This window comes from Panthera onca, chromosome C1, assembly GCF_046562875.1.
Source record: "Panthera onca isolate mPanOnc1 chromosome C1, mPanOnc1 haplotype 2, whole genome shotgun sequence".
Classification (NCBI taxonomy): domain Eukaryota; kingdom Metazoa; phylum Chordata; class Mammalia; order Carnivora; family Felidae; genus Panthera; species Panthera onca.
Window position 1 is genome coordinate 136,556,608 of NC_138346.1, and position 20,014 is coordinate 136,576,621.

Here is a 20,014-nt window from a genome sequence, read left to right on the forward strand (position 1 = left end):
GCCCTGCTTCCAGTGAGCACGAGCCCCGCTTCGGTTGAGCGGGAGGTTGAGCGGGAGCCCTGCTGCGGGTGAGCACGAGCCCTGTTTCCAGTGAGCACGAGCCCCGCTTCGGTTGAGCGGGAGCCCTGCTTCTGTTGAGCGGGAGCTCTGCTGCGGGTGAGCACGAGCCCCGCTTCCGGTGAGCACGAGTCCTGCTTTGGTTGAGCTGGAGCCCTGCTTCTTTTTCCCTTCCCTTCCCCTCCCCCTCCCCTCTCCCTTTCCTCCCCTCCCCTCCCCTCCCCTTTGGCGCTTGCTCACTTGTACCCTCTCCCCCCAAAAATGTTTTTTCTCTCTCTCCCTCTGCCCCTCCCCTGCACATGCACCCACTCTCTCAGGAAAAAAAAAAAAATTATAAGTTACCTTCCTAAATATGGTTTCCATTATAAGATGAAAATAAGTAATGTTTTTTGGAAAAGATGAAACAAATTCTAGAAAATTGTGGTTGGTTAACATTCACAACTGAGGCTGTTTTTTGCTTTTATTATTTTTTGCTCTGTGGAAGCCAATCTTAAAGGCAAAGGTAGCCTATGGCATAAGTAATCAAATAAATGAATTAAATTTACTTTAGTGCTTACTTGGCTTCTATCAGGATTTGTAATGTGTGAATTGAATATCACTTCTGATATTCATCCCTTCCACATCCTGCCTCCAGTCCAGGATGCAGTGAAAATAGAGATGCCGACTGGCAGCTGATGCCAACTAGGAAGCTCTAGGGGTGCATGTAGCTTTTGGCTGAAATTTTATTTATCTCTATACTCTGGTAAAGCAGAAAAAAAAAAAAAAAGAACAAAGGTTCTTGTTTAAGGTAAGTCATTATAGGTGGGAATGAAAGATAGGATTCTTCTAAGCTCTTTTCAAATTTGATTAGGATACACACTGTTCCAATCCATTTGCGGCTTCTTTCCTCTTTGCCCAGTACCCAGGCTCATCTGCATCCAGGTCGCTGATGGTCGTGGTGCTGCCTGGAATGCCCATTTGTTTCCCCCCTTCTAGCAGAAGCTTCCTCATTCTTGGAGCCTTCCCTGGTTCTTCCTTCCACATGGGTCTCTCTTGACCACGGTTACAAGTGGCATGGTAGTGGGCTAGGAGGCAGCCGATACTGTCAATTCAAAGGGATTGGGAGTTTGGGGATGGAGTTGGGAGACTTGCATATGCATGTTTGTATTACAAGCTTCCTGTCCTTGGGCAAATGACTTATCCTCCTTGGACCTCATTTCTTCATCTGTAAAGCCCACCTCACAGGGCAATTGTGAGGAATGAATGAAGTGATTCTAGCAAAAGGTGCTTTGTACACGTTGTTGATGATGTTGTTGCTGTTTGATTACAGTGTTAAACTTTAGTCATTTTTACAAATGAAATGTGTATTTTTGTTTTATAAAAAGTTTTGATGTTCACCTTGAGAAAAATATGCTCAGTGAAATAACCAGGTGTAAATGGACAACCGTTATATAATTTTATGTATTTGAAGTACCTGGACTTGTCAAATTCATGGAGAAGAAAGTAGAATGGTGATTTTCAGGGGCTGAGGGAGAGGAAGGAATGGGGGGTTAGTTAGTGTTTTAATACTTTCTGTTTGGGATATGAAGTAGTTCCAGAGATTGATAGTAGTGATGCTTGCATAACACTGAATTCATCTAAAAGTGGTTAAAATGGTATATTTTGTGGTATGTATATTTTTACCACAATAAATTTTTTTTTTTGATATTCATAGCAGCACTATTCACAATAGCCAAATGGCAGAACTAGTCCACATGTCCATCAACAGATGAATGGATAAACAAATTGTGGGACATACATACAAGAAAATATTATCAGCCATAGAAAGGAATGAGGTACTGATACATGCTATAATGTGAATGAACCTCCAAAATGTTATACGAAGTAAAAGAAGTCACATGTAAAAGGTCACATATTATGATTCCACTTATGTGAAGTATCCAGAATGAGTAAATCCATAGAGACAGCAGAGTGGTGGTTGCCAGGGTCTTGGGGGTGGGGGAGGAGGGAATGGGGAGTAATTGTGTACTGGGAATAAGATTTTATTTTGGAGTGATGAAAATGTTTTGGAGATAGAGGTGATAGTTGTACAACGTTGTGAATGTGAGAAATGTCACTAAATTATCCACTGTAAAGTGGTTATTTTATGTTGTGTGACTTTCACCTCAGTAAAACAAATATTTGTCTTATTACTGCTTTTGGATTATACCTTTTGGTGGAAAGATTTAGGGTTTTTGCTGGCTGTAGAGTTGGTATCAGTTTCATTATTTCATTATCAAAGAAGTTAATGTAATTTTATTTTATGCTTGGTCATATACCTCTAGTTTAGGGTGGAGTAACTTCCTAGAACATATCTTTAGAAGTATATCTTCATATGATGCCTTATTCATGTGTAAAAGAAATTGTTACTGTACTCTGGGTTTCCCATAAGGACCTAAGCACATTTTTGATTTGTAATCAGACACTGATATATGGTAATCAAATTCTTGGGATTAGAATTTCCTGAATCCATACATTTTAAATATGTACTGTCAATAATGGCTGATAATGCCAATAATGGCTGAGTGAGATCCTGCCAAACTGAGTCTCCTCCAGAAAACTAGTGTAAACTTCAAAAAGTAGTTACTTGAAGGTCCTGAAAAGTGAACTGAAGTAGGAGGATGCTGGTGAGGAGTCCACACTCAGAGGAGGAAGATAGTTTAGAGTGCCCTGTTTTCAAAGTTTTTAGCTGTGGGGCAGTTGTAGTCAACTGGCTGTGGTGCTAGGTGGCAGTGCATAGGAAACCAGAGAACTGATGGTTGGGCCAACTGCCACCATCAGGGGGAGGGACAGGATGATCTTGGAAAGAAAACACAAGAGAAGGGATTCCAGTTCCTATTTGCCCACAACTCTGGTTGACCTCTGGATGTGTTCACATACATGAAGTGAACACAAAGCAGTTAGAGCAAAGAAAATGAGTAGTTGACCTCAGATTGGAGTTATAACACAAGAAAGAGTTTGCAGTCTAACCCAGTTAATTGCCTGCTAAAACAAAAGAAGCAACATCCATTGGAGAAAAATAAGAGAATCCAGTATTTTTATAACCTAATATTTTATGATGTACAGATGATAATCCAACATTACCTGACTTAAGAAGAACCAGGAAATTCTGACCCATTCTCCAAAGCAGAGGTTAGTTGACTTTTTCTCTAAAGGGCCTGTTAGAAAATATTTTAGGCTTTGTGGATCACATATGGTCTCTGTAGAATATGTGGTGTTTTGTTTGTGTTGTTTGTTTGTTTATAAATCCTTCAAAAATGTGAGAAACCATTTTTAATGTGAGCAGTACAAAAGTATACAAAAACAGGACGTGGGATAGATTTGGCCTGTGGGCTATAGGTTTTCAACCCATGCTCTAAAGAAAGAATAATTAATGGAGACCAACCTCTAAGACTTCTTAGATGATTAGAGTCAAGAAATAGGATTTTTAAAAAATGTTTATTTATTTATTTTTGAGAGAGAAAGCACAGTGGAGGAGGGACAGAGAGAGAGAGAGAGAGAGAGGGAGACACAAAATCTGAAGCAGGCTTCAGGCTCTGAGCTGTCAGCACAGAGCCTGATGTGGGGCTCGAACCCATGAACTGTGAAATCATGACCTGAACCAAAGTCAGATGCTGAACTGACTGAGCCACTTAGGCACCCCATGAAATAAGGATTTAAAATTTTTTTTTTTTTTCAACGTTTTTTATTTATTTTTGGGACAGAGAGAGACCGAGCATGAACAGGGGAGGGGCAGAGAGAGAGGGAGACACAGAATCGGAAACAGGCTCCAGGCTCCGAGCCATCAGCCCAGAGCCTGACGTGGGGCTCGAACTCACGGACCGCGAGATCGTGACCTGGCTGAAGTCGGACGCTTAACCGACTGCGCCACCCAGGCGCCCCATGGATTTTAAAGCATCTATTATAACTGTTCTCAATGACATTAAAGAAAATATACTTGCTGTAAATAAAAAAAGATGCACAGAAATAGAAACAGTATGAAAGGACCATATAGAAATTGGGGAGCTGAAGAACTAAAACTGTTTGAAAAATCCACTGGAGGGAATTAATATCAGAATGGAGATGACACAGAAAACAACTCATGAACTTGTAGATGAATAGAGACTGTCTCATGTTTTAAGAGAAGAAAGAAAAAATTTTGGGAAAGAATTAAACAGAGTTTCAGGGACCTGTTAAATGATGGCATCTTTAGGTATTACCTAAGGAGAGGAGAATCTGAGGAGATAATGGCTAGAAAATTCCCAAATTTGTTAAAAGGCTTAACTTTACTGACTCATGATACAGAAAAACAACTTAAGCAAAAAAAAAAAAAAAAAAAAATCATATATATATATGAAGGCAGTTATTCTTTTTAATATGGTCAAGCTTCTGAAAGCAAAAAACATAGAGCAAATCTTGAAATGAGAAAGAGAAAAAGGAAGGATTATATATATAGGGTAGCAATGATTTGGTTAACATCTAACATCTCATAGGAATCTATAGAGGCCAGAAAGAGTGGAATAACATCTTTAAAGTTGAAAGAAAAAGTCATCAAGGATTCTATCTAAAAAAAAAAATCCTTCAAGATTTAGCACAAAGTGAAGACATTTTTTGGGTGAAAGACAGCTAAGAGAATTTGTTGCTAGCACATTTGCAGTATAAGAAATGCAAAAGGAAATTCTGCAGGCTGAAGAGAAGGGATACTAAATGAGAGCATGGATCCTCAGAATGGAATGAAGAACACTCAAATGAATTTACCAATGGCAAATATTGGTAAATATAAAATTCTTTTTGTACGTTTCCTACTTAAATTCTTTATAATAAATATGTCTGTTTTAAGCAAACAATTGAAAAATACATTGCTTCAAGGGGTTTGTAATATATATGGATGTAATATAATAACAAGTTAGTGTAAAGAATGGGAGGGGATAATAGACCTATATAGTTGTAAGATGTCTGCATTTTATTTAAAATTATACAGTGTTACGTCTCCAGAGGCAAGAGAAAAGCAAAAATGGAATATTGGGACCTCATCAAAATAAAAAGCTTCTGCACAGTGAAGGAAACAATCAGCAAAACTAAAAGGCAACTGATGGAATGGGAGAAGATATTTGCAAATGACATATCAGATAAAGGGTTAGTATCCAAAATCTATAAAGAACTTAACAAACTTGATACCCAAAAAACAAATAATCCAGTGAAGAAATGGGCAAAAGACATGAATAGACACTTCTCCAAAGAAGACATCCAGATGGCCAACCGACACATGAAAAAATGCTCAACATCACTCATCATCAGGGAAATACAGATCAAAACCACAATGAGATACCACCTCACACCTGGTAGAATGGCTAATGTTAACAACTCAGACAGAAACAGATGTTGGCGAGGATGCGGAGAAAGAGGATCTCTTTTGCACTGCTGGTGGGAATGCACACTGGTGCAGCCACTCTGGAAAGCAGTATGGAGGTTCCGCAAAAAATTAGAAATAGAAGTACCCTGTGACCCAGCAATTGCACTACTAGGTATTTATCCAAGGGATACAGGTATGCTGTTTTGAAGGGGCACATGCACCCCAATGTGTATAGCAACACTACCAACCATAGCCAAAGTATGGCAAGAGCCCAAATGTCCACTGATGGATGAATGGGTAAAGAAGATGTGGTATATATATACAATGGAGTATTCCTTGGCAATCAAAAAGAATGAAATCTTGCCATTTGCAACCATGTGGATTGAACTAGAGAGTATTGTGCTAAGTGAAATTAGTCAGAGAAAGGCAAATATGATTTCACTCATGTGAGAACTTTAAGAGACAAAACAGATGAACATAAGGGAAGGGCAGCAAAAATAATATAAAACAGGAAGGGGGACAAAACATAAGAGACTCTTAAATATGGAGAACAAACAGAGGGTTACTAGAGGGATTGTGGGAAGGGGATAGGCTAAATGTGTAAGGAGCATTAGGGAGTCTACTTCTGAAATCATTGTTGCACTATATGCTAACTTGGATGTAAATTAAAAAATAAAATAAAATAAAATAAAATAAAATAAAATAAAATAAAATAATGCAGTGTTAGTTCTTAGTAAGTTCTAAGTTCTAATGCAAATAGAATGCATATTGTAATTCCTAGAGAAAAAAATAGGACATATATAAAAAGTCAATAGAAGAACTAACATGGAATTCTGAAGTTATTTAAATAACTTAAAAAGGTAAGAAAGGAAAAATAGGAGCAAAAAATGCGATAGGGAACAAATAATAAAACAAATAAATAAAACAAATAAAAAAATAATAAAACAAATAATAAAATAGGCCCAACTCAATCATAGTAATAACTACATTAAGCATTAGTGGACTAAATACTCCAATTAAAGAGCAGAGAATGTCAGACTGATAAAAAAGTAAAAAAAGTAAAACCTATGATGTGATTTAAATATAAAGAGGTTGGTAAGTTGAAGCAAATCAGTGGACGCTTACCATGAAATAGTAAGCATGAGAAGGCTGAAATGTTTGTGTTTGTACTAGATAAATTCATTTCCACCCAAGAGTATTATCAAAGATAAAAGGAGCCCTTTCTTAATGACTAAAGCATTCATTCATCAAGAACACTACAGTCATGAATATGTATGTGCCTACCAACAGACTTCAAAACACATGAAGAAAAAGTTGCCAAAATTAAAGAGAAGCACAAATTCATGATATAAAACACTCAACAAATGTGGATAAAATCATCTAAGAAAAACTGACAGTTAACATCATACTTGAATGACTGAACATTTTCCCTCTAAGATCAGAAATGAGACAAGAGTGCCTGTTTTCACCACTTTGCATCCCATTGTATTGGAGGTTTTAGCAAGGGCAGCTAGGCAAGAAAAAGAAATAAAAGGGACCCAGGCTGTAAAGGAAGAAGTAAAACTGTCACTTTTTACAGATGACATAACCTTATATATGTAGAAAATTCTAAGGAATCCAGTAACTATTAGAATAAATGAGTTAAAGAAGTTTATAGTTGCAGGATGCCAAATCAATATACAAAAATCAATTGCATTTCCAAACACTAGCAATGAACAATCTGAAAGTGAATTTAAGGAAACAATTCCATTTACAATAGCATCAAAAAGAATAAAATAGGAATGGGGTGCCTGGGTGGCTCAGTCAGTTATGTGTGCACTCTTGATCTCTGCTCGGGTCTTGATCTCAGGAATGTGAGCGCAAGCCCCATGTTGGGCTCCCTCCACACTAGGCAGGAAGCCTACTTAAAAAAAATAGTAATAAATTTTGGGGAAATGGAAGACTGGCACACTGAAATCTACAAAATATTGTTGCAAGAAACTAAAGATCTAATGAAATGGAAAGACATCTCATGTTCAAAACATTTATGGGTGTACATCAAAGGCATACAGGAGCCAACCGAAATGGCCCAGATTGAAACAATTTGAGCAGCAAATTGTGTTGAATTGGATTATAACTCAAATGCAAAGTAAACATTCATGAGTCCATACTGGTTTAAATTAATGATTGAAAATAAATAAATAAATGAATAAATGGGAAGAATAGACAAATCTGTGCAAAAGATTTGGAAGTGATTTATATAGATACTCTGCCTTCAAGGAGAAGGAGCCTAACTCCCTACTCCCTTAAGTGTGTAGGCTGTGCATGGTGATTTCCTTCCAAAGCATACAGTATACGAAGGGGAATAAAATAACAATTTTACAGTGGAGCAACCTGACAAACACATTAGCTGGGAGATCAAGGGCAACATCATCAGTAATAAATCATTGAAAGTATATACCCTTGATATGATGTGATGAAAATGTCACTTTACCTCTGTGATCTTTCTTCTCCAAAATTCACAGCCCCACTCTAATTATGAGAGAAACATCAGACAATTTGCAATAGAGGGACACCCTGCAAAATACCTGACCAGTAATTTTCAAAATTGTCAAGGTTATCAAAAACAAGAAAAATCTAAAAGGAGCCTAAGTAGATACGATAGTTAAAAGTAATGTAGTTTTCTCTGTGGGATCCTGGAACAAAAAATGGACATTAGGTAAGAACTGAGGAAATCTGAATAAACTATGAGATTTAATAATGTATCATTATTGATTCATTTAATTATAACAAGTTTACCATATTAATGTAAGAAATTAGAGGGTATGGAGTATGTGGAAACTTTGTATTATCTTCTCAATCTTTCTGTTAATCTAAAACTGTTCTTAAAAACAATGTCTAATGTAGTTATCTGTGGAAACAGTGACTCCTGAGAGTGTGTGTCTCCTTTTAGGGACAGGGTGAAATCTTTGTATAAAGGATTGTTGCATCTTATTAGATGGAAACAGTTGGTTTTTGGTTTCTTAAATGTTCAAATGTATGTGTAAGGATAAATCTGGAAGCTGAGTAGAAAAATGGGTGGAATAGGGTGCCTTGGGTAGCTCCATTGGTTAAACACCTGACTCTTGATCTCAGCTCAGGTCATGAGTTTAAGCTCCACATTGGGCTTGGGCCCCACACTGGCCATGAAGCCTACTTAGAAAAAAGGGGGGAAAAAAGAAAAAGATAAAAGAAAAATGGATGGGCTGTGTTAGTGTAATGCTTCATCTTTTATTTTAAAGTTTATGTTGAGAGAGAAAGAAAGAGGACAGGGGAGGGGTAGAGGGAGAGGGAGAGAATCCCAAGCAGGCTCTGCACTGTCAGGACAGAGCCCGACATGGGTCTTGATCCTACCAAACAGGAGATCATGACCTGAACTGAAACCAAGGGTCAGATGTTCAACCAACTGAGCCACCCAGGAGCCCCGCGGCTTCGTCTTTATCTTCACCATTTAATGCTTCATCTCCAAATCCATCTTATGCCCCGCCTTATGATCCTGACCCTGTAAACATCTCTCCTTTGCCAGTTGACGCAGTGTTAGGTTTGCCAATAGAGGGTGCTGGAGGGCTGCTGCGAGGCAGTAGTGCAAGGCACCTCACTCCCATTTTTCAGTTTTCCTTCCTTTTCACTGAACACAGGAGTCAGTGGATTGATGTGTGGGATAGTACAGCCTCACTTCAGCTGCCTGGACTGACCAGCTTCAGCTTTGTACTCAGGCCCCCTCTGCCCTCCTGGCAGCTAATTCCACAGCAGCTCCAGCTTCACCCATAGGTAAAAGACCAGCTCCAGCCTTCTGTATCCTCTGGCCATGCTGGGCCACTTCTATGCACCAACACTGGTCCATGCCCTTTGGGAAGGGGCCAGAGATCTGCCGGCCAGATTCTGGCTCATGTTGCCTGAGGCCAGCTGGTATTACGCAGTCCCTCCTTGCAGACTACATCTCTTCCTTTCTGAACCATTAGTTAATTCATTCTTTATTGATCACTTACTAGGTGCCAGGCAGTGTTCTAATAAACACTTGTGTGCAAACAATAAAAAAAAAAAAAAATCAATGCTTTAGTCACAAGGATGGCAGACCTACAAAAGAATGTGCAGATGTGACAAGTCACTTATGCTAAACTCAGAGCCATGGGAGGGAAGGAATGGGACCATTGGATAGGGTGTTTGTGTTGAAGTGTCTCTGAAATTTGAACCTCCAGATTTCCCAGATCCCAGTCTCCTCCAGGAGAGGAGCTGTCTCCTGCTATAGAACAACTGCCCTTGCAAACAATCCATCTGAGGTTGATGTTTGGCAGGTTTAAGCTTGTCCTCATTAGGATCTGCTTCTTTTACCTCTCATTACTTCCACACCAGTAACCAAGATAAGGTCTCATCATAGCCTCAAAAGAGAAATTCAGTTTCTGCTCTGAGAGGAAACAGACTAGTCACTGAAGGACTTGCAGGCCCTGAGTAAAATGCACTGGTATGATCCAGGGAAGATGTGTGAGGATGGATTTTTGAGAGCGTTAGGTGGAGGGCAGTACAATAAGGCAGAGTAGGAGAGAATTGGCATAGGAATATTCTTCTTCAAATTAGGATTTAACATCTTGGCAAGAATACTTAGAAATGACATACGGTACACATTCTTATCAAGTTTTAATATTAGGATTCTAACATGTATACAAAAATTGGTCAAACATTAGACTAGATTTATATTCTTTGAGAACATGTGAAGTCCTCCATCCAGTAGTCTTAGGTCATAATCAGTCATTGCACCATGCAGTTCACACTGAACTGAATGAAAGAAAAGGTAATATTTCAAGAAGAATGAACATGTCAGTTATCATATGCAAAGTGATGAGGACTATCAAGATACTACAAATCTAGTCCCAAAATATGAGGATGATTATTGTATGAACCTTTGGGATGGATGCGAAGAATTTGAAGTCTCTACCAAATCAACTGGTCCTTAGGAGAAGAATGTCTTAATGCCTTGTTGACTTGGGATATCATGCTTATTTGTTAGAGCTGTAGATGAATAATTCTGTGATGAGGTGTAGTGGCTTCCTATGATCTTTCAATTTTTGTATTAGCAAAATTACCATGTCAGTTAAAAGAACATAGTCAGGCTATTTTAAATAACTTTATTCTTAAATTTAACACACTCTTATTAGAAATGCTTTGGTATCAATACAATAAAAATATACTGGTTTCTCCCCCCACCCCCAACAAATTGTGTCAAGTAACTGGAAAAGTTAAGCATTTGTTCTCCCTAGCTGTTTTGGAATTTTTCACAAATAATGATTACTGCTTATCCACATGGCTTACTATGGCTATAATTATACTTTTTTTGAGTCTCAGGAAAAATAAACAAAATATCCAGAAGGGAAGTTGGCAAATGTTTCTTAGGTTCTTCTCCAAAGGATGTTTGGGTAGATGATACACCTCTCAGATAACTTTTTTCCCCAGTTTTGCCATTCTCATCCTTAAAGCTGAAAATTGAAAAAAAAAAAAAAGTTACACAAAAAGCTTTAGTTTTCACTCTAAATGACCATTTCATAGAATGCAGGAAAGTTTGAAACATACCTCAGATGATTTTATCCAATAATGTGAGCATTGTTTTAGTAGCACAAAAAGATAGTAGAAATAATAAGCTGTGGTTAACTTAGGACTGAAACAGGTTCAGAACTAGAAGGAACCTATTTCTATAAAGATTAGAAAAATTAGTAAGGCAAACACAGCATAAGTTGAGTAAATATAGGATTAGTGCACAATTTCACTATTAGCCTTAGATAAATTCTTATATGTCAGTGACTATGTTTTGTCATATTTCTGAGCTATGCACTACTAAAACTAAAAAAAAGCATGACTTTCATTCATGATTGAGTTATCTTTTAGGTCATCAAAGTTGGTTATCCCAAGGGGCTCCATTCTTGGATATAGAATGACAAAAACAAATTTCTTGTGAGTGAAAAAATGTGAACCACTAATTAAGAGTTGGAATAATTATAAAATTATATCTTTGTCGAGATATGTTATAAGTATACTTTCGGGGCACCTGTATGGATCAGTTCATTAAGTGTCTGACTTTGGCTTGGGTCATGATCTCATGGTTCAAGAGTTGGAGCCCTGCATTGGGTTCTGCACTGACAATGCGTAGTCCACTTGGGATTCTCTCTCTCTCTGCCTCTCTCTCTGCCCCTCTCCCACTTGGACTCTCTCTCTCAAAATAAACTTAAAAAAAAAGATATACTTTCAAATGACAGTATACCTTTTGAGCATATTCCATTGCTAATAATAAATATGAAGTAGAAACCATTTTCTTAAATGTAGATTTAGAATTCACAACACTGCTCTGATGTTCTGGTATCATGTCCTTAATATTTAGGACTTTAGAGTATACTGCCTCAGTCATATTCCAAAAATTGAAAGATGCTTTCAAGGCACTGATCATTATATTCATGTGTAATATGGCCCAAGAGCCAGCTCTTTAACTAATTGCAAGATTTTATTTAATGAAAAAAATATAACAGGGAAGACATGTGTCTCATTTTCTGGTCATATATTAGTTGTCTATTAACAATGAAATGACCCCATCTCTAAGGAGCTCTTTTTTTTACAAATATGAGAAGTGATGGAGGATATAATAATGTAAAAAGACTATGATAATTTTTATTGTTACTCTACTTATATGAAATGTTTTCATTTAAATGAAGTCAAGGAGCATTATTTCCCATAGAACCTTAAGGAGAATGATAATTTCTAGTGTCAGGGTCAAGAATATTTCCTTGAACTTAGGGCTAGCTGAGAGAATTACCTTTGCTCTGTAGCCAAGAGGATGGTCTCTATTGCTGGGAGATGTTGGATGGTCAAGCCTTAAGGAGATGCCTATACTTCAACAGCAGGAAGTGAACTGAAGGCAGAAAGCAAGGCTTTATATTTTCTACTCTTGGATTTTATGGACCTCTACCTTGGCCATACCAAAAAAAGAGAGCAGGGGAAAAGTCCATTTTAAGGGACTTTTTAAAGGTATCTTTTAAGGCAGGGACAAAGTCTTCCTCTTTACAATTACTCCTCAACTTGAGATTCAGTAAATCAGGCACAGCCTTGGTGCTATGGACATTCAGTGACGTTCTTGAAAGACATCCTGGATGTGCACATCCTCAGGAGTGAGGTAATCCAGTAGCTCACTGTCCCATTTCTTTAGGGGTAAAAAAAATAATTCTAGATTGTAACTGTCTGCTATTTTTTCTTGTGGCCTATGGCAAGTAGATGGTGTGAGTTTCAAGTGGATGTGTAGGGCTGGAGCATGTTGACAATAGGAAGGTGTAGCAGGTAAAAAAAAAATCTGGGCCCTCAGCTCTCCTTTTTATTCCTCCTTTCTGCTCTTTTCTGATCTTTACTTGCTCTCCCCACAGCAATTCAGACATATAGTTTTGGCTGGTTGAACGTGGTGGAAGAGAGCTTGCCTCCTTACTCTCAGCATTCCTTGCTTCCTAATGATTGCCACAGGTTGGCAATTTTGACACCAGTAGCATGTGAATCCCTTGGAGCTGAGGTCCCCCACCTCTATCATCCTGAAGTGATGCTGACATATCTAAGAGGGGTGACTAGATCCAGGAGTACAAGAAGAGGTTGGCAAGGACTATCAAAGAAAGCCAGCTGCCTCGTTGGTGGGAATAGTAGAGGAGTCCCAGTAAAAGCGCACTGGGGCCACTCACTGGTGGATGTGTGTGGCATTAAGCTATACTTTAGAACATGACCATTTTATATTTACATTAGCCAATGGACTTTGCTGAATTTTCTTGTCATGACTTCACCCGTTCAAAAGTTTTGACTGAGACATTTGGATCTTCACTTTCTCCCCTCTTTCTTACTCCTTTGTGCTCTTTTCCTAATTCAAAATTGCTCTTAGATAAGGCTCTCATAACATTTACACTAAGAAAAAAGAGACTAATAATGCTTAACTATTAGGCTTTCCAAGAATATTTATATTTAGTAGGTGACCTATACCATAAGTAAAGGAATTGACTGAAATGATGGATTTTCAAGTATTTCAGTAAGCATTTTTGCAGTTTTAGGGGAGAAGCTCAACCTATGTGGTGTTTGTGAAATTGAATCGCATAGGTGGCTATATATTCTATGTATGGGAATGCTTTCTGGGGGTGAGAGCATATGTCAATATGATGTGCTTATTTAAAAAACCCATTTAAAAATATAGCAGCTCTATAATCCATGCACTGAATTGGAAAACAGGAATGTAAAACAATATCATGATGGAAGGCAAGGAATTTGGAGCATTCTGTTTATAATAGGCTTTGATTGATAGTACAGAACTTTGTATTGTTACTTTGTCTGGAAAAGGTCTTCCTGTTTTCATTATTTTAGTTCAGTGGCATGATTAGTGTTGTCTGGAAACATTAGTCACTTCCTGTCTTTTTCTGTGGAGTAAATGTGTTGACATGGGTAGGGAAGAAGGAATAGGGGCATTCAGGAGGAGGTGGCTAACATCCAAGTGCAAAAATGGAAGATTTTATAGTAGGGAATGTCACTATTCTTGACCATAATCAATGTGTTCCTTCTCTTCTAAGTCTACTGTGTTGTTCTTTTTTTTTATATTAAAATTTTTTTTTAACATTTTTTTATTATTGAGAGATAGAGACAAACTGTTAGCAGGGGAGGGGCAGAGAGAGAGGGAGACACAGAGTCAGAAGCAGGCTCCAGGCTCTGAGCTGTCAGCACAGAGCCCGACATGGGGCTCAAACTCACGAACTGAGAGATCATGACCTGAGTCGAAGTCGGACGCTTAACCACTGAGCCACCCAGGCACCCCTACTGTGTTGTTCTTTTAAAAATGAATTTAATTCACAAAATTTCATTAGCAAGCAAAACTCATTCTCAAAATGGAAAGGAACTTTTAGTTTAAGCAGGTTTTCATTGTGGGGATGTATCACACAGCTCTGATTTAGAAAGGTAAGTGTACACTTACCAACAGGTTAGAAATTCTTCAGATAATTAAAATTTCAGTTGGTATGCCTAATTTAACTACTTAAAAGAATGGAAGAGGCCCATTTGCTTGTGTTATTGTCAACCCAAAATTGAGCTTATGGGTTGCAAAAGAACACTTCCTCACTTGTGCAAGTACTGCCACACTTCTATAGAATTATCAAGTTCTGTTTGCTGAATTAGCTGGAGCTTAACATTTATTGCTTTTTAATGAGAATCTTTCCACTAGAAACATTTAAAATTATCATCCCACCAACACATTCAGAACCTATATGTCTGAGTAATTTGACTTAGGTCTTTAGCTAAGGTTAAGTAGAGCTATTATAATTAATTTTGTCAGAATCTTATTTACTTTTTTTATGAATGAGAAGTAGAATATGATATTCAAGCGATAACAAGGAATTTAAAATTGATGAGCTGTCACTTTTGTAGAAAAAAGTGTAATTTTCCATTTAATGCTAAAAAAGCTGGATAGCTATAAAACTGTAGAAACCGAGAAATGTAAATAGAAAATAGAAAAAAATAGAAAAAAAATTGCTAAGTTAGGGAAGACTATGGAAAGTTAGATGTTATAGATAATGCAAGAGAAATTGGCATTCTGTTTTAAAATGTAGAAAAATTAAGGAAGTAAAGTTAAACTATAAAAGCATAGGGAAATGAGATATAGCAAAGTAATAAAATATCACACTGAATAAAATTTGTTTCTTGTTTTTTCTTGCAAAATTAAGGCAACTTGTTAACTTAAGTAGGAAGTTTAAATAACAGGCACAAACAAGTAGCTGGCATCAGATTCTGGTGGGAAAAGATACGATATAGATGATTCAGTATATTAGTAATCCAAATACATTCACAAGCAGTACCGTACTATGACAGAAGACAGACTTCAAGTTTCTAAGGTCAAACAATGCAATATCCAAATAAGGCAACAACTGTTTTTTTTTTTTTTTCATTTTATCTTTTGAAGTGACTTAATCAGATCATTATTTATTAAAGAAAAGAAAAAAACCCTTAGTGTGTATTATTCTATGAGGTGGTCAAAAAAAGCTGAAAGCAAGAGGGCTTGTTAACAACACAAAAGGAAGATTGTCACACGATTAAACAGCAGTGGCAAGCCTTGTTATTTTCATTACCTGTTAAGGACGGGTCCTCAGTCCCATCTCCAGCTATCTGAACATCAAGTGGAGAATGTTGAACCGGGTTGCCTAAGCTTTCTTCTTGCTCTTTCCAGGATATGGAATTTTTGTGGGGAGATTTGTGGTTTGTGTTTTCATAGGGATTAATTTCTGATCTCTTTCTAGGAAGTGGTGTTGGTTTGGCAGGCTGGTAAACCTGACTGTAGGGAGCTACAGGATGGTAGGATGGTTTCTCAGCTTCTCCTTCACCCTCCTCCTCCTCATCATCAATCACAACCAGCTCAGCATGGATGATCCCGTCATACCCTGTCAGAAGCTTCTTTTCTTCTTCATTGTCTTCTGCCTGCTGGTAGCCCATGAAAATCATTGTCACGGGTTCTGTATCAGCCATGTCAGAGGGCAAGGAATGAACGATATTGTATCTGATATCTTCCTCATCCTCCTGGCAAGCAGGAGAAGAATCCTGGTATTTTGGCTTCCCAGCTATTGCTTCGCTGGGACTCATTCTGGCCTTTGGAGAGGGTGAATATTTGTCCTGCATCACATTTGATTCTTCCCAAGGAGTCATCAGCCTCTTTTGTAGGGTGTCGGGCATCTCCTTGGCTTGTTGAGTCATTGATCGGGGTTGAGGTATCGGTCGAACAGGGCTGATATGATTGAAGCTGTTGTCCCTCTCCTCTGAAAGTCCATTGTCCATAGTGTATACAGATTCATTCATATCATTACCTAGTCCGTTAGCTTTCATCTTTATCCTTTCTTGAAAATTTGGTCCGGGAGTTATCTTCTCCCTCTGTGGAGTTGTAGGCCTGCAAAATGGATTGGCATATACAGGCTCATGATACTCTGTTGGAGATTTAGAGTTTCTCTCTGAGGCTTGTCTTAAAAGTTCCTCTACCTCAACTGGTGCCAGGCCATCCGTGCCATTGTATGCTGCACCATGATTAGAACTTACTGCATATACTGACTTCTGCCCGTCGTCGTAAACTTTTATTCCTGTACCTTTAAAGTCATCTGATGGGAGAGGTATAGAAGACAGGACTGTACTTTCTCCAGTTTTCAAGTCTTTTTCAACTTTAATTTCCATGGCGTACAAAGCTGTCAGGAGAGAAATTTCATCTTCGATTTAGTTAACTTTTTCTCTTATACAGTAGCCTGCTTTCACAATGTATTTTTATGTTAAGTCTACCCTTTGATATTCTTTCATGTGAGATGCTGTTGTCTGTTTTTAAAATTTTTGATTTTATTCATTGATTGTATAAGGTCAATCAATGTAAAGGCCAGCACCGTAATGACCTAGGTTTTTATGTAAGGATATATGGAATTACTGAAAAAATGGGACTGAAAAGCCGGTTGGAGAAGAGAAGCTGATGATTCCATTGGGAAACCAAAAAATATCCTCTTTGTAACTAATAAATCCAACAAGACAGATCGCACTCTTACATTATCCAATGGGAGGAGTCAGACCTCTTTGTTAGCTAGGAAGAATGGGTTGCACCAGGCATTACAGCAGGTAAAAGGTCTAGCACGGTATATTTTATTAAGTCACATCCTTGCTGTGTGGGCCAGCAGCCTGCTGAAATCATAGAGGAGTGTTCTAAAGTTTTCACAGCAGGGAAGCTGTTTAAATGTAGAACTGGTATTGAAGAGGGAGGAGGAAGGCAAGAATCACATGCTTCTCCTTCTGCCTTCTTTTTGTGTTTCTTTCATTCCAATTTTCAAGTAGGAGGAAAAAAATAGAGCAATATAAGCTGAACTGAAACAAGTGAACTGGAGAGCACTGTGTGGATGAGCCCTGCTTCAAGGCGCAGGCAAATTCCTCATGACTGGAGTTTTAAGAACTATTAGGAATCTGGGCCCAATTACAATGTGGCGGTGCTTTGGCTTCTGCTCTGACCTCCCACTTTCCTTTTTGGACCCATCTTGATTTCATACCTCCTCGGTAGCCCGGTGGTTCTTGGCTCCCCCCAGCTACCCAACTAAAACTGCAACCCTCCCCATTCCCACTCTCCATGTCCCCCACCTCTGTTTTATTCTTTAGTATTTTCACAGCCTAATTTGGTATTTTTAATTTATTTACTTAATTTTAGGTCTGTTTTCTCCTTTAGGATGTCAGCTCCAAGAAGGCAGAGATTTTTGCTGTTTTATTCACTACTGTATTCCTAGTGCAAGAACTGAGCTTGCCCTATATAGTATGTGGTCACTAAATATTTGTTGAATATTTAAATGAATGACTGCTACCTGCTTATAGAGTGTAGCTTCCTTTTCTGGTCTGAAATTCAAAGGTTCCCTCTCTGGCCCCATACAAGCCTTCATTTTTTCTGGAGGCTTGGAAGTATTAGTTTTATGAAAACCATTCCACATGGAGGTAAATAATGCCTAACTTTCCCAAGGGGATATTTTTACTTTCATAAAGGATCTTAGTGATCTAAGAGATTGCCTACTAGATGGAATATTTGGGGAGAGATATTTTTGAGCAGGGGAGCTTTGCTTTTAAGAGTTTGTCTTTCTCAATCCTTTATCTTCTCTGTCCCTATAACTCCATTATCCCTACCTATGCAAGTGACTCAGATACCTCATGGAACTTTATAAAATGGACTGTTGCTTAACCTGTAGCATCAGATGTAACAGCAGGTTGTTAATATCTGACATTATAAAATCTGAATTTGAGAACCTGCCTTTGGATACAGATTTTTCATGTACCTTTTCTATTCTGTTCATCATCTTCTGTTCCTTCATTTCTTTCCTTCCTTAATCTGGAAGGCACATAGGATTTTGGAAGGTCAGGGATATTAGCATAGATGTCTTCAATTGACTCTGTAAAATTAATATTAATTCAAAATACATTTAGAATATATTTACAATAATGGGAAATGTTTCTGTGGGTTTATTAAAAAATGTAGTTAGACATAGAATAGACTGCTCAAAAACATACCTTCTGATGTTTCTTCCATTTCCACCTTCACAGACTATAAGAAAAAGAGTTCTCCATGATTAAAACAGTTCAGTTTAAAACAGAAATTCTAAATGTGGATATAGTTTGAAGAATTATATACTGTTTGTAGACTCATTCTGGGAGGGACTCATAGTTTTAAATGTTAATGCTCACCCTTATTATGTCTTCTGTTGTCCTCTCAATTGATTTCAGTTTCTTCAAAATTGCCTCTTCATTGATTGAGATTTGCAGCTCAGCCTTTTCAAGATCTTGGATCTCCTTCTCAAGTCTGACAACAGAAAGATGCACTTTTTACTGCTTAAGACAGTACAAACGTAGAGTTCCCAAATATGTCTTCTCCATATATAAACTTTCCTTGGAATATTGCATGTAAATATCCAGATACCTTTTAAGAACATAGCATTACACTAACCATCAGATTTAGTACATAGAAGGTACATAACACCTGACTTTGATATAACAATCTTCAAGTTAAAACAAACATCTTTTTTTTCCTTAGGTAAACTATTTGAACCTTGCCTCATTTTCTTCTTTGCAATTACAAATGTTATTTCCAAATGAAATAGAGAAATTTCTTTTATAAAGAGACTTAAGTTTGAAGTTGAGCCACAAGGTATGGTTCATCTGTAGTTATTACCTAGGTTACCGATTTTTCTTATCCGAGTCTCCATATTATTTGGAGAAAATATTATAATAATTTTTTTGTAGCTAATCAGCACTTTATAAGATTATAATTATTAGACTTAATTTAATAATCAAAACTATCACTTCCAAAACCCTGTATATCCTAACATTGAAAATGACACTTCATTTTAACTTCACAGTTTCCTAAGAATTGTGACATACTGTAGTGAATAGGGTGGAGAGATGAGAAACGGACAAAACTTAGTATGATGGCCTCAGATGCTGCTGTTTATAGAGGCTACATTTTCTGAAAAACAAAAAACAAAAAACAAAACAACAACAATAAAAAAACCCACACATGGCCTAATGAAGTGTAAGGGAACTTATTGGGGCCAAGAGAGAGCCATTTGAAATTGGACTGTTGCAAACATTCTGACCTGGAATCTTGACCAGAGTACAGCTGCTTGTCAGATTCAAGTTAACATCGGGGTGTGATGTCGTGACCTCTTCCTTAATAAAAACATACAGCCACCAGCATTCATGCAGTTAGTAAGGCTGACCCTTGGCTGCCATGGATTACATGTAGTTTCTCAGCCAAATACTCTATGTTGTAAAGTCAGCTGCCTCAGAGGATGGCTGATTAGATAGAGCAGCTAGTCCAGGAGGTGACAGCCATGGGTATTAGCATCTGCTATGATAATTGTCAGTTTTTGGCTTCCTTCTTTAAGATGGTTATGGATTTGGCAGTGCAAAAATATTGTGCTATTGGGGTGCCTGGGTGGCTCAGATGGTTACGTGTCTGACTTCGGCTCAGGTCATGATCTCATGGTTCATGAGTTTGAGCCCCACGACAGGCTCTGTGCTGACAGCTCAGAGCCTGGAGCCTGCTTTGGA

The 20,014-nt window shown here is 37.9% G+C and overlaps 1 protein-coding gene and 1 long non-coding RNA gene across 2 annotated transcripts in view; one reads left to right on the forward strand and one right to left on the reverse strand.

The window, feature by feature from the left end:
* The window catches only part of LOC144617217 (uncharacterized), a 147,507-nt gene extending 137,082 nt beyond the window's left edge, over positions 1-10,425 (forward strand). Inside the window, exons 2-3 of the long non-coding RNA XR_014138093.1 lie at positions 3,142-3,207; positions 5,036-10,425. This is a non-coding gene — a long non-coding RNA (uncharacterized LOC144617217). The remainder of the gene's footprint in view (positions 1-3,141; positions 3,208-5,035) is intronic.
* Positions 10,426-10,534: 109 nt separating this feature from the next.
* Positions 10,535-20,014, reverse strand: part of PALMD (palmdelphin) — a 49,176-nt gene continuing 39,696 nt past the window's right edge. Inside the window, exons 4-8 of the mRNA XM_060626330.2 lie at positions 18,650-18,764; positions 18,476-18,509; positions 18,244-18,357; positions 15,541-16,638; positions 10,535-10,896 (exon numbers count right to left, since the gene is read on the reverse strand). Coding sequence (XP_060482313.1) covers positions 10,853-10,896; positions 15,541-16,638; positions 18,244-18,357; positions 18,476-18,509; positions 18,650-18,764 — 1,405 coding nt within the window. The 3' untranslated portion in view covers positions 10,535-10,852. The remainder of the gene's footprint in view (positions 10,897-15,540; positions 16,639-18,243; positions 18,358-18,475; positions 18,510-18,649; positions 18,765-20,014) is intronic.